The following is an 11,437-nucleotide window of genomic DNA, read 5'->3' as shown; positions in this document are numbered from 1 at the left end:
AAGCAAGCCTGTTTCACGCACTGACAGCATACTTTCAGCATTACAATAAAAAACAGCATTCGCCCTTTGTATATTGTTACTGAACCGTTCACACGCCTTGCTCCGTTCTTTCCATGATGCCGTGATGCCACAGCACCTGTCGCTGCAGGAGTGTCCGGGACCTCGGCCCCTCCCGCCCCACTCCAGCACCGCCGGAGCGTCCCCGTGAGGGACGTGGCGGTGAGTTCACACATTTCCTCCGCTCTCGCAGAGAAGCGCTCCCGTTCACCGCCACCTCCTCGGCCTGACGCGGGACCAGCCGCCCCTCGAGCCGCGCGTGCCCGGTCGGGTGTCGCTCCCGCCCCGCGGGGGCCCCGCCCGGCAACGGCCGCGTCCGCAGTGACGGCGGCGGCGGGAGAGGGCGGCGGGGCCGGGGCGACCGCCGGGTGGTTCCTGCCCCCCCGCCCCGCAGCAAGGGACGCAGCGGCAGCCGGAGCCCCCCGGGCCGAGGGGCCTTGAGGGACCCCGCGCGTTTCACGCCCGGGCGCGTCCACCTGGCGTGACCGGACACTTCCACCCTCCTGCGGTTTGCAGGTCTGATTCTTAACGAAGCGGCCGGGCTAATGACTTTTCTTCCCTCTCGGGGTCTCTGGAGAGGAGCTTGGCCGGGAGGGGGTAGCGCAAGGCCGTGCCGCCGGCACCTCATGGAGCTGTGCTGGCGGGGGCCGCGGAGCTGAGCAGCAGCCAGGCGTTGTCCTTGCCCGCGGGGAAGGGACCCCTCTCCGAGTGTCCGGGGGCTGGCACGGCAGAGCCAGCTGCGCGCAGGGGCCGGGCTGCGGTGTGCGATGCTCAGGTCCGAAAGGGCTTTCGTGTTTCTGACATCCCTTTGGGGCACAGGCCCTTTCCGCGTCATGCCGGCAGAGGTCCAGGACCATAGTGTTGGCCCTTCGCACCGCCTGGATTACAGTGTGACATTAACCATATTCCCAAAAGGCTGGCTGGCCTCGTTCTGCTCAATCTTCCATTACAGACAAATTTCATTATATCTGAAGCTAAATAGATTCCTCATTTGACACGCCTTTTTTGTTTTTTTTTTTTTTTTTTAACACTCATAAAGCCCATTGCAGACACTGAGCCTCTTGATTAGCCTGTCTTAATGCACACTTAGCATCAGCCTTTGGAAGTGCAAGGGAGTGTGGCAAGTCCTCGCATGTGGCAGCAGGATCAGCAGTGTTAGCCAGCACTTGGGATTGCTTGTCTGGACTACAGGTTACAGCACAAAGGCCAGGACATGTGCAGAATAACTGGTGTACTGCTGCAGTGGTGTAAGAGCTTCCTTGATTCATGGATAGACAGAGATTCAATGTGAATGTGATCCTGGCTGGGGCAAAACCAGAAAGAATTTCTCCCACACTTGCAAACTTTCCAGTAAATGCAGTGTTTACAATTGTTCCGTATCTTGGATCTTCATAATGCTGGTAAGAAGCATCAGCCAAAGGTCACCAGTTTCCAGACAGCTTTTCTTTTTTGTTCTCTATGGGCTTTGATGTGAAGCAGAAGAGCAAAAATTTTTATTTCCAGATCAAAACAGGCTCAACTGGAGAAGCTTTGTTAGGCACATTAGTAGCAGCATAAGTTGGCTGTGCGAGTGGACTTCTGTCAGCTTCCTCCTGGGAAGGGAAGTGTGATTTTTTTTTTTTTTTAAGAATTTTAGCATTATTTACCTTTCAGTCTAACCTGGGTGTTAAATGACACAGTGGGAGTTTACTACATGACCCCATTCATTATATATCATTTAATAAAGCCTTTTTAGCATAGGTGACTGCTGTGCATGTAGAGTGTGTCCTAAGGAGCGTGCATTAATGCTGTTGACTTGGTTTATTGATAGTGAATTACAATGCTTCTCCATTTTTAAATATACACTTAACAAAACCAGGTATGGAAACTGGCTTGGCGTGTCAGCTCTGGATGGGTGAGACTTCTGCAGCCGAGTCACAGGGGATGTGGGCTGAACAAGGTCCTTCCCCTGGTGGTAAGCACACCTGGCAGGGTATGCTCACTGTGTTGGCATGGTGGGAATGGGATTGGGAGTGGTGACTCAGCATGAGACCTGGCACTGGGGTTGATTCAGAGGCCTTGCAGCCTTGCTCTTGTTGGCTTCATAGTGAGTGACAAGTGGGGATGGCGGAGTCAACTGAGCTACTTGCTCTGGGACTCAAGGGAAAGCTTCTTAGCAGCCCAGACACAGACACCTCAAGCTGTCTGCCTCTCCTTTGTGGCCACCTGACATTGGGGCTGGCCCACAGCTGAGCACTGCACAATGAATGACCTCTCACTGCAGGCATGCTTCGCTCAGAGAGCTTCATCCAGTGCATGGAGGCAGCTGCACTGTTTCTAGAGATGGGTTTCAGCTCTGCCTGTGTCTCCTGCTTCCTCTCCAGCAGTCCTGCATGTGCCATGGTTTACCTACCCTTCAAAAAGCAATCTGCCATTGGTAAACTGGCAGTTGGATCATTTGCTGGAACACAGACAGGAAATAATCCTAGGCCACCAATGCTGCACTGGCTCTCCCCAACATCTGGCCTTTAATGATTGCTTCCAAAAGGTCAGGAAAGCCATCAGAAGCTCCAATTAGCTGTGACTGGCCTGGGGGACAGAGTGATACAGATGGTTTTTGAATAGGACAAAGGACTGAGCAGGGAGAAAACATTTTTCCCAGTCACTTCTCTTCTATTAATGCCCCCTCACTGCCTTCCAACTGTGCTTTGCCCTTCTGCTGAAGTCCATCAAGCACCAAGAGCTGAATTTCAGTGGGGTAAGTATGCTGTGGAGAACCAGGCCTCTTCTCTTCCCCTTGAAAGGTGGCCCACCATCAAAGCACCTTCTTTTGGGGGTGAGAAGCTTTGCAAGAAAGCAACTCCCAGTCCATCCTCACAGCTGCCTGTCGCTCATGCTTTCTTCCACATCCACCCTTCTTCAGACCAGGCTCCCTTTTTCTACAGCCTTTGTCTTTGCCATCTGTACACCAGTGCCTCCCAGGAAATACAGCTTCATCCTCCTGCTTTCTCGTTGAACCCAGAACTCAAGTGGAAGATTCTTTCCTGGTGTCTTCTCTGCCTCTTTCAGACTGGTAGTGCTGGTAAGAGAACCATTAAGACTTCCAGGCAATAACCATACATGTGGGATTCTGATGGCGTAAAGCACTGGCCCTGAGGTTGGGATAGGAAACAGCAAATGGAAAACTTTGGTCTGGGAGAGCTCTGCAGAGCTAATAGGATTGGGCATACTTCCTCCTGTTCCAGGCTGGGGTTTTAGTTCATATTTGCTTAGGCTCAGTGCAGTCTGAATAGGTCTCACCCATCTCATCTGTTAATGGATGTTTGGAAGGAGTTCAGCTGGACAGTAATTGAGAAATGCAGGAAAAAAACCCACTTATAATGTATTCATCTGTAAAGCATCTCTCCTTAAAGAGTCATAAGAACAGGCATACTGGATCAAATCGGGGGATAGCTGGCCCAACAACCCATCTCTGACAGTGGCTAGAAGCAGACACTTGGAGAAGAGTAGAAAAACAATGCAAGTATGTGTTGTTCTTTCCTCCAGCAGCCTCCCCACCTCCACCTGTGTTCAGCTCACACTGAGCCACATGATTTCTGTGCATTTAATCATTCTCAAGGGGTTTCTCTTCCATGGACTTGTCCTGGAACCTGCACAGTCTCTTAGCATCCACAACATCCCATGGCAAGGAATTCCCCAGTTCAACTGCAGACCATGTAAAGAACCATCATTTCCCTTTGCTTTAAACCCAGCTCCTGTCAGCTTCGCCTGTTCCTTTTATTGGAAAAGACAGTAAACAATCAATTCCCGTCCATCCTCTTCAACAGCACTCTGAATTAACACCACATTATTATCTGCTTATTACATGTAGTGCCTAGAGACCTCTTTGCACAGAGCAGGATATAAAGATAAGGCTGAGTAATAGTTGTTTGGCTGCAGTGCTTCCAGTCCAAAGCAGAGGAGGCAGGCAAAGGGCAGGGGCCACGTGCATTACGGGAGAGCAGTGTGAGCAGACCATTCTTATCACTGGCCTCTTTCTGAAGTTGCCTCTTTCTTTTGCAGGCAGTCCAGCTGGGAAATGTGGTGCTGACTCTTAAGCACTTCTCCTGAAGGCGAAGTGGGTCCTGAGCAGGATGCAGCAGCCAGCGACTGGTGATAGGAGCACAGCCATTCCCTCACCACGTCCATCTCAGGCCAGCTTTGATGCTGACTCATACTATGCACGCCGCTGCATCACTGAGGACCCCAACTGGTCCCTTGTCACTGTCCCTCACCTCACTGAGCTCTGCCTCCAGCACATTGTTCACAATTTTGAAAGTAAGTGGGAGTGCATTTACCCTGGGGCACAGGGAGAGAGAGCATCAGTCCCAGGGAGCAGAGGGTCAACAAGGCAGGCAGATGCATCTGAAAGGCAGAGTGTGGTACCCAGCCCTGCCAAAGGGACAGGTGGGGAGAAATATCCCTTTGGGCAGCCAGTTAAACAAACTGTTTAGTTGCTAAGTATGTACCTGTACACTCCAGGGATGGCTGTAGTCCTCTGGGCTGCTGTTCAGGATGTGACTCTGCCCTGACCTCGTTCAATCATATCTCCTTCCATCCGTGCTCTTCTGGACTCACCTCAACCATGGCTGGGGCTGTAGAGTTGCTGTTTCCTCCTCTTGATTAATATACGTGTTATGCTAGCGCTTGAGGATGGAGCCCTGTTATACTGAGTGCTGTACAAGGAGATGGAGAATTGCTCCCTGCCTGGAGGAGCTGCCATCTCAGAATACGTACTGTACTCACAGACTCAGCCCTCCTCCACGGCTTCCGGTGGTGATGTGACAAGGTATATCCTTGGGCAGAGAATGTGCTTTTGAAGCAGGTGGACTGAGGAAACAGCAAAACAGAAAAAGCATGTTTCATCTGAGAACTGACTGGCAGGGGGAAAAGAAAGGCCTACCTGTCTTCTTGGCTGACTCAGTGAAGTGGCAGCAAAGACTAAAGATAGCTCTAAGGCTGTCTCGACATTGGGACTGTAAGACAGTACAGAGGAGCTCAGTGCTGCCTTATGCCAGGAGCTGATGGTACTTGAGGGTCTGAGCTGGGACACCCTTGCAGTCCTACCAGCCAGTAGGATTTGATGCCAAATGAATTGGGCCTACATTGTGTGTGCATAAAAGCAGTGTGCTTGGTGTCATGGGGACCCTCATGCCATTACTTGAGCTGTGCAACTGCGCCTTGCCCACTGCTGTGGCCTGAGTGAACCCAAGTGAAACTATCCCAGTCCTGCCCATATTGTGTCCCACCTCTGCTGGTGTTGTGGGACTTAGCAGAGAAGGTCACTGCAGTGTCAGCTGTAGGACGCTGGAAAATAGACTCCGGGAAGAGACCATGGTAAAACTCTGGGTGTCCTTATGAAGGAAATGCCACAGCAACAGAGGAAATATAAAGCTAACCCCACTCAAAATCTGGTTTCCCATGTGCAGATAGGTCTCTCCACTGATGATTTCTGTTACTCAACACGACTCTACATGTCACCAAACAGTCACGATGTGGGTACACATGACTTTTCTCTGGCATTTCCTACCACAAAGAACTTTCACCAGACAAAAGCCAGCTCAGGCCTAGGGTGAGAACTGGGAAAGAGACTGAGGGGAGAGAGTTCCTGGAAAAAAACAAACTTTTATTTAAACAACGTGGACCTAAAAGCTAAGAGTGTGTCTCAGTGCAAAGGAAGAGGAATCAGTTTGGGGTAAGACAGAGACTTGACTTAAGATAAATAGGCACAAGGACCTGCATGTAGAGCACACACAAGACAGTGGTTCTCAAATACTGTTCTTCAATATGCTTAGAAACCAAAAGGGAGAAAGTTCAGCAAATGGCAAGCCAAGCTCTCCCATCGCTGTAAGGCTGAATTAGCTCTCTTGAGAGCAGAATTCCTGCTCTGAATATAAACTCCATTCAAACTAAATTTAAATGGGGATCTAAGTTTCTGATGCAGTACTCAAATATTATGAGAGTAAACCCAATTACACTGATATTTATTGTAAAAGTTAGAAATCCTACACAGAAATGTAGGAGGTGAATCCTTCATATTTTCTGCCAGCTTAGCTATGTGCACCAGCCTCTGGCAACTGAGAAGAGAGGCAGTATCAGTAGAAGGGAGGGCCTGGGCACACAGCTGTGGGGCTGGGCAGAACCATAGAGCTAGCCCTGGTTCTTACAGCCCAGACCAACCTCTCTTTCTTTTTATTCCTTCCAGAGAACCCTATTTTGAACTATCTTCTGCCTGAACACCAAAGGAAGGTACTGGACAGACTCTCCACTGGCCTTCCACTCGCTGTGACTGCCAACCTAGTAAGCGATGAGGAGTACTGGAAGAGGTGCTGTACTGAGCGGTGGCAACTGTGTGATGTCTCCAACTATGGAGACAGCTGGAAACGGATGTTCTTTGAACGTCACCTGGAGAACATCCTGAAATGTTTCATCCCTAACACCACAGACCCCAACCAGGTCCTAGAGCTCATCCCGCTCTGCAAAGGCTATGTGCGGAAACTGGAGATCGATCAGTTCCTGCCACCAGTGAAGGTGGATCAAAAAGAGGAGAGGGATGACCTCTCTGATACAGGGAGTGACTTTGAATCTGGTGAGGTCTCCGTGCAACATTACGACCTGAAAGATCTCATTACTGCTCTCCCTCACCTTGAAGAGCTTCATCTTACTTATGGCGTGAAGGACTGTGGCATGAACTTTGAGTGGAACCTCTTTAACTTCACCAACCAGGACTGCTCCAATTTGGCTGCTGCCGTGAAGATGTGCCACAACCTGAAAGTAATGTACCCCAAACTGAACCTTCCCCTTCCTCAGATAGATCTTCAAATCACCTGGGGATAGAAGTGCAGGGACCAGTTTTTGCTCGCTGGCAGCACCCTTCCTTTTGCAAGTTACAGAGTCTGGCAGAGTGCAGTGATGTAACTTGCTGGCCTAGTGCTGAGTATCTCATTCTGCAATGTCCTTGTTAGAATGGGTTGTCAGAGGATCAGTGAGAAAAATACTTGCTCCCACAAAACATGTTGCCTGTAGCATAAGGGACAGCAGCACTCTTGTTTCAACTCCTCACACGGTTCTGGGAGGGAAGGAGAAGTCCAGAGAGAGTTTTTCGTAAGGAGTTTTAGTAGTTATGCTGAGTAAATACATGTTAACCTGCCCCAGAGGAGCAAAGACATGGGGAAATACTCGCACTTCTCTTAGAATGATGAAAAGTTTTCCTCCTGGGCATTAGGAACATCTTCAGTTTTGGTAACTGCAGTGAAGATAGCCCCTCCAAAACATCAGTAGGCATTGCTATCTATAGCAGAGACAGGGCAAGCTGTCTGAACACTCTCCCCATAGATCAGCATGCTTTGGGAAATATTTGTCTACTTGGCTTCCAAAAGAGAAATGACCTCTCTTGTGGCTGTTAAGGTGCCTTGGCAGCACAGGACATTGCACTGTGGTTACCACTGGTGTGCATGTTCATTCAGACAATGTTGGACTGTGATCTGAGGTGGGCTCTGCTGTCACTTGCTGCAGACGTTTGGACAGCTTTATCTTGCTTTAATTCAGCCCCCAGTTAAAAATCTTGTGCAGTCAGAGGAGAGGAACAGGAAATTTTCAGAAGACAAACCATGTTTCCCTAGAATAGGCATGGGACACCAGTGGCATGCCCTGCCTGCTGGAAGTATCTACCCACTATGAAAGCAACTACTCAAACCTACTTGCTAAAGGTATTGGAAGTGAAGGGAGATGAAACCTGTCTGGAGGACCACAGGCTTAACTCCCTTGAGATCTTGTAAAAGTTCAGTCCAAAGCACTGGCTGTTTTAGTGACCTTGCTTTTTATCCCCACAGGTTTTCAAGCTGACACGAAGCAATGTGGATGATGAAAAAACCAAGCTGCTGGCCCGTAGCTTGGTGGATCACCCCTGCTTGGTGGAGCTGAATTTGTCCCATAATCTCATCAGGGACAAGGGGGCACAAGCTCTTGGCAAGCTGATCAGTCGCAGCAGATTAGAAATCCTTGATCTGTGTAACAACCAGATCCATCACCTGGGGGCTCAGGCTCTTGCTCAAGCCCTGGCTGAGAAGTCCACCCTGACCTCACTGAATCTGCGCCTCAACTGCGTGGAGGACAAAGGCGGGGAGGCGATTGGCCGTGCCCTGTTGACCAACACCACCCTGAAGTCCATCCATCTGGGAAGTAATAACCTGTCAGAGCCAACTGCTACACTTTTCTCCCAGGTCCTGGCTCAGAACACCACCCTGAGGAGCATCAACTTTTCATGCAACCACCTGGGGCTGGTAAGAAAACCCACTTCTCCCTGCAGTCTGTGAGCCTGTGTGGTGGATTTGAAAAGCAGATGCTGAGCCTGCCCTTCCTCAAAGCCACAGAGGCAAATGAATCCCTCATTTTGGAATCTCTCTGTGATAACAATCTGTTGCGAGCAGGAAAGAGCCTCTAGCAGAGGGCAGGAAGAAGAAGGACACGTTCTGTGCATGCACACATATTTATCTCACTTGTTACATCTAGCTCCATTCGCAGGGCTGAATCTGGCTTTGAGGGTTTGGGCTTTTGGGCAGGGAGGGATTCCCACTCTCAGGAAACTGAACACCAGGGAGTATGTCTGGGAAAAATCACAGCCACTTTGCACATGTGAGAATAGTTAATAATGATAGGTGACGTGAGATGAGGGCCTCATGCATATCTTCTATGCTTTGGATCTGCTGTGCCATCTGTCACTCAACAGCACACAGATAGTGTCACCCTTCCCAGAATTTCTCCCATCCATCACATGCTCAGAGGAGACTGTTAGAAAATTGGCTCAGTTGCTGAGCTTCTTTAACTCACTCTGCAGCCCTGGAGCAGTGCTCTGGGTCAGAAGTGTCACGTCTGGGTGCTTATAAGTGGCTCCTAAAACACAGGCTTACATTTTCTAGACAGAAGAGCATCCACAGATCTTACGACATCCCAAAGAGCTGCAGTATGCAACATGCCCACAAACCAGACCGCTTCTCCACTGCTGATTAAAAAGAGCTTTAGAAATTCGAAACTAGGCAGCCAAAAGCAATCATGCTGGCTTTTAAACTTTCTGCACTGCCTCAGTTATTCTCTCTGTCAAATAAAGAGACAGCAAGACCAGCTGTCCCTGCTGGCAAGAATATTGGCATCAATGTGTTTGACAACGGTTTTAAAAGGATTTGATGGCAGAAAACCTTTTGTGAGTTCTGAGTTTTATGGTCCCGGATGTGGAAAACCATTTGAGTTTAATGATACAAGCGGGCAAAGATTGGAAAGGATAGAAGGATTTTTGTTTAGTAAATAATAATCTCTATGCTTAGCATCTTCCTTCTGTTGAGCTCTCCTGTTACCCATTTGTGAAGCCTCAGAGCAGCCCAAAACTCAGCTGGTGATATTATCTTTGGGAAAATTGGGGGTTTTGCTACAGATGCACTAAATTCTGACCTCTGTACCTCATTAAAAAGAGACTTCTTCCCAGTCCTTTTTGCTCTGCCCTTTTTGGCAAAAGGGCTAAGAGAGAGGGTGGTGGGATGAGAGGACCAACTGGATGGAGGAGATGGGGCAGGAGGAGTATTTGGTACCCGAAAGAGAATAGCTAAGATGGTAAAAAGTTCAATTTGTCACATGCCTAAATACAGTGCTTTGGGTAACAAAGAGAAATGCCCCAGAGTGAGTTGCCTCCCTAAGGCTATCTACACCACATTTTCTGTACCAAGCAGGCTGGACTTCAGTTGTGTGAGATGTTCCCCTCAGGAAAGCCAACCCAGTCTGGGAAATGGCATCCAGGCAGGAAACTGCCAGTACTGGGGCTCACACCACTGATGAGAGGAGGAGCAGAATGAGGAGCAGTACACTAATCACACTGCCATTTGTCCCCAGCCAGCAGTGAGCTGGGGACTGAGGGACAGGGGGGAGCAGACTCCTCTCAGGTTATCACTGCCAGACAGACGTGTTATTAACCAGTCTGAGCTTGAGAACTCCTGACATGGTACCCAGAGGGAGTCATTAGCATGTGTCATATCACTGAGAGCTGCATAAGGTTACACTCCTTCCCTGCACTTCTCCTGTGAGCAACATTTCAGGCTTGGGGGAAGGCCTTCACCCCTTGTGGCACCATCTCACGGACTTTCCACTGCCAGCAGCAGAAGTTGCCCTGGGGAGGAGAGAAAAGGAGCAATACACCTCCCTTTTGGATCTCCTCCCTTAACCACTCTTTCTCATCCTTTTGCAGGATGGTGGGAAGCAGCTGCTTGCAGGGCTGGCAGACAACAAGACTTTGACTGAGCTTGACCTCCGCCGGGCAGAGGTGGACCAGGAGGCTGAGTACTTCATTCACCAAATTGTGTGGGCCAATAGGGAAGCAGTGAGGCTGCAGCACCCCATCGCCAAGCCCCCCTGAATAAAATGCTCCAGCACAAGGAGCTTGGGAGGTACAGTGTTGGAGATACTTTTCTTTAGAGTCTTGGTTTTATTTGTATTTCTGAGAAACACTTATCTTGTGGCTGTCATCGCAGCCTTTCCCAGACCCCCATCATCCAACCTGTGGCTTAATAGGAGACAGACGTTAGACCTGAAGGGACTGTAGTGGCACCACAGAGCAATCTGCCTCCTGAGCCCCTCTCTCATTGCACACCAGACTATATTCCACCTCCTGTGGTGCTTCTAAAGTGCCCCAGCAGTAAGCTGAGTTCAGGTAACTGTTCCACCTGTAAAGCAGCTAAGGTGAAGCCTCTGCCATCTAAATAGTTTAGTCCAGAGCTAACTTTCAGGGCAGGCAGCTTTTTTAAGCATTTTGCTGAGGAGGATGTGAGATGCATAGGGGATTGAGGGAATGTTGTTTCTAGTTCCTTGGCAGCTTTTTCTGGATACTGCTCTACTCAAGAATTTATTTGTATTTATAGCAAAAACTGTCTGGAGTCTGATATGGATGGTGAAAAGCACTAAGAAATAAATTCAATAAATCATAGGTCTCGCCATTGTGGTTTCCTGCTTTGGGTTGCTATGCCTTTGATCAGTGCTAGCCTGCTTTGCAAACAGGTGAATTCTTTATAACCAGATGCTTACCTTGCCTAATAGTGATCTTCTGTGCAAATCCGTAAAAAAAAAATTCTGTATTCAAGCTAGAGGGGTCCCTGCAGGACTGCTAGCCCACACATTCCACAATGTTGAAAATGGAGGAGTTTCTTTGGAGTTGGAGCAAAATGGAGCAGCTTCCTTTTGCTCAACAAGCTGTGGCCACCTGAGGAAAGGACAGGGCACATACTTGACTGCCTTGGTCCTTTGACCACCCTGCTCAGGAGATGTCATCAGGGAATTCAGCAAGTGGGCTGACTTCCATCCCCTCTTGCCCTCTGAGCAATGG

General features: G+C 49.3%; 1 protein-coding gene across 4 annotated transcripts; it reads left to right on the top strand.

Moving 5' to 3' along the window:
• The first annotated feature begins 399 nt into the window (after positions 1-399).
• TCTE1 (t-complex-associated-testis-expressed 1) lies at positions 400-10,530 on the top strand. Of its 4 annotated transcripts, none has more exons than XM_051783263.1 (6): positions 400-573; positions 1,097-1,248; positions 4,099-4,353; positions 6,281-6,849; positions 7,908-8,357; positions 10,307-10,530. In XM_051783263.1, the coding sequence occupies exons 3-6, from the start codon at positions 4,170-4,172 to the stop codon at positions 10,472-10,474; spliced, it is 1,371 nt and encodes a 456-aa protein (XP_051639223.1). In that variant the 5' UTR covers positions 400-573; positions 1,097-1,248; positions 4,099-4,169; the 3' UTR covers positions 10,475-10,530. The 4 variants fall into 4 exon arrangements, with proteins under 4 accessions (XP_051639223.1, XP_051639224.1, XP_051639225.1 ...); XM_051783264.1 differs by lacking the exons at positions 400-573; positions 1,097-1,248 and adding exons at positions 2,338-2,794; positions 2,982-3,118; XM_051783265.1 differs by lacking the exons at positions 400-573; positions 1,097-1,248 and adding an exon at positions 2,338-2,794.
• Positions 10,531-11,437: the final 907 nt, after the last annotated feature.

The sequence above is a fragment of the Manacus candei genome, unplaced genomic scaffold (assembly GCF_025592945.1).
Source record: "Manacus candei isolate 608988 ecotype Guabito, Panama unplaced genomic scaffold, ASM2559294v1 h1tg000017l, whole genome shotgun sequence".
Taxonomy (NCBI): domain Eukaryota; kingdom Metazoa; phylum Chordata; class Aves; order Passeriformes; family Pipridae; genus Manacus; species Manacus candei.
Note: the sequence above shows the minus strand (reverse complement) of the source record. Positions and strands in the feature narration are given on the sequence as shown.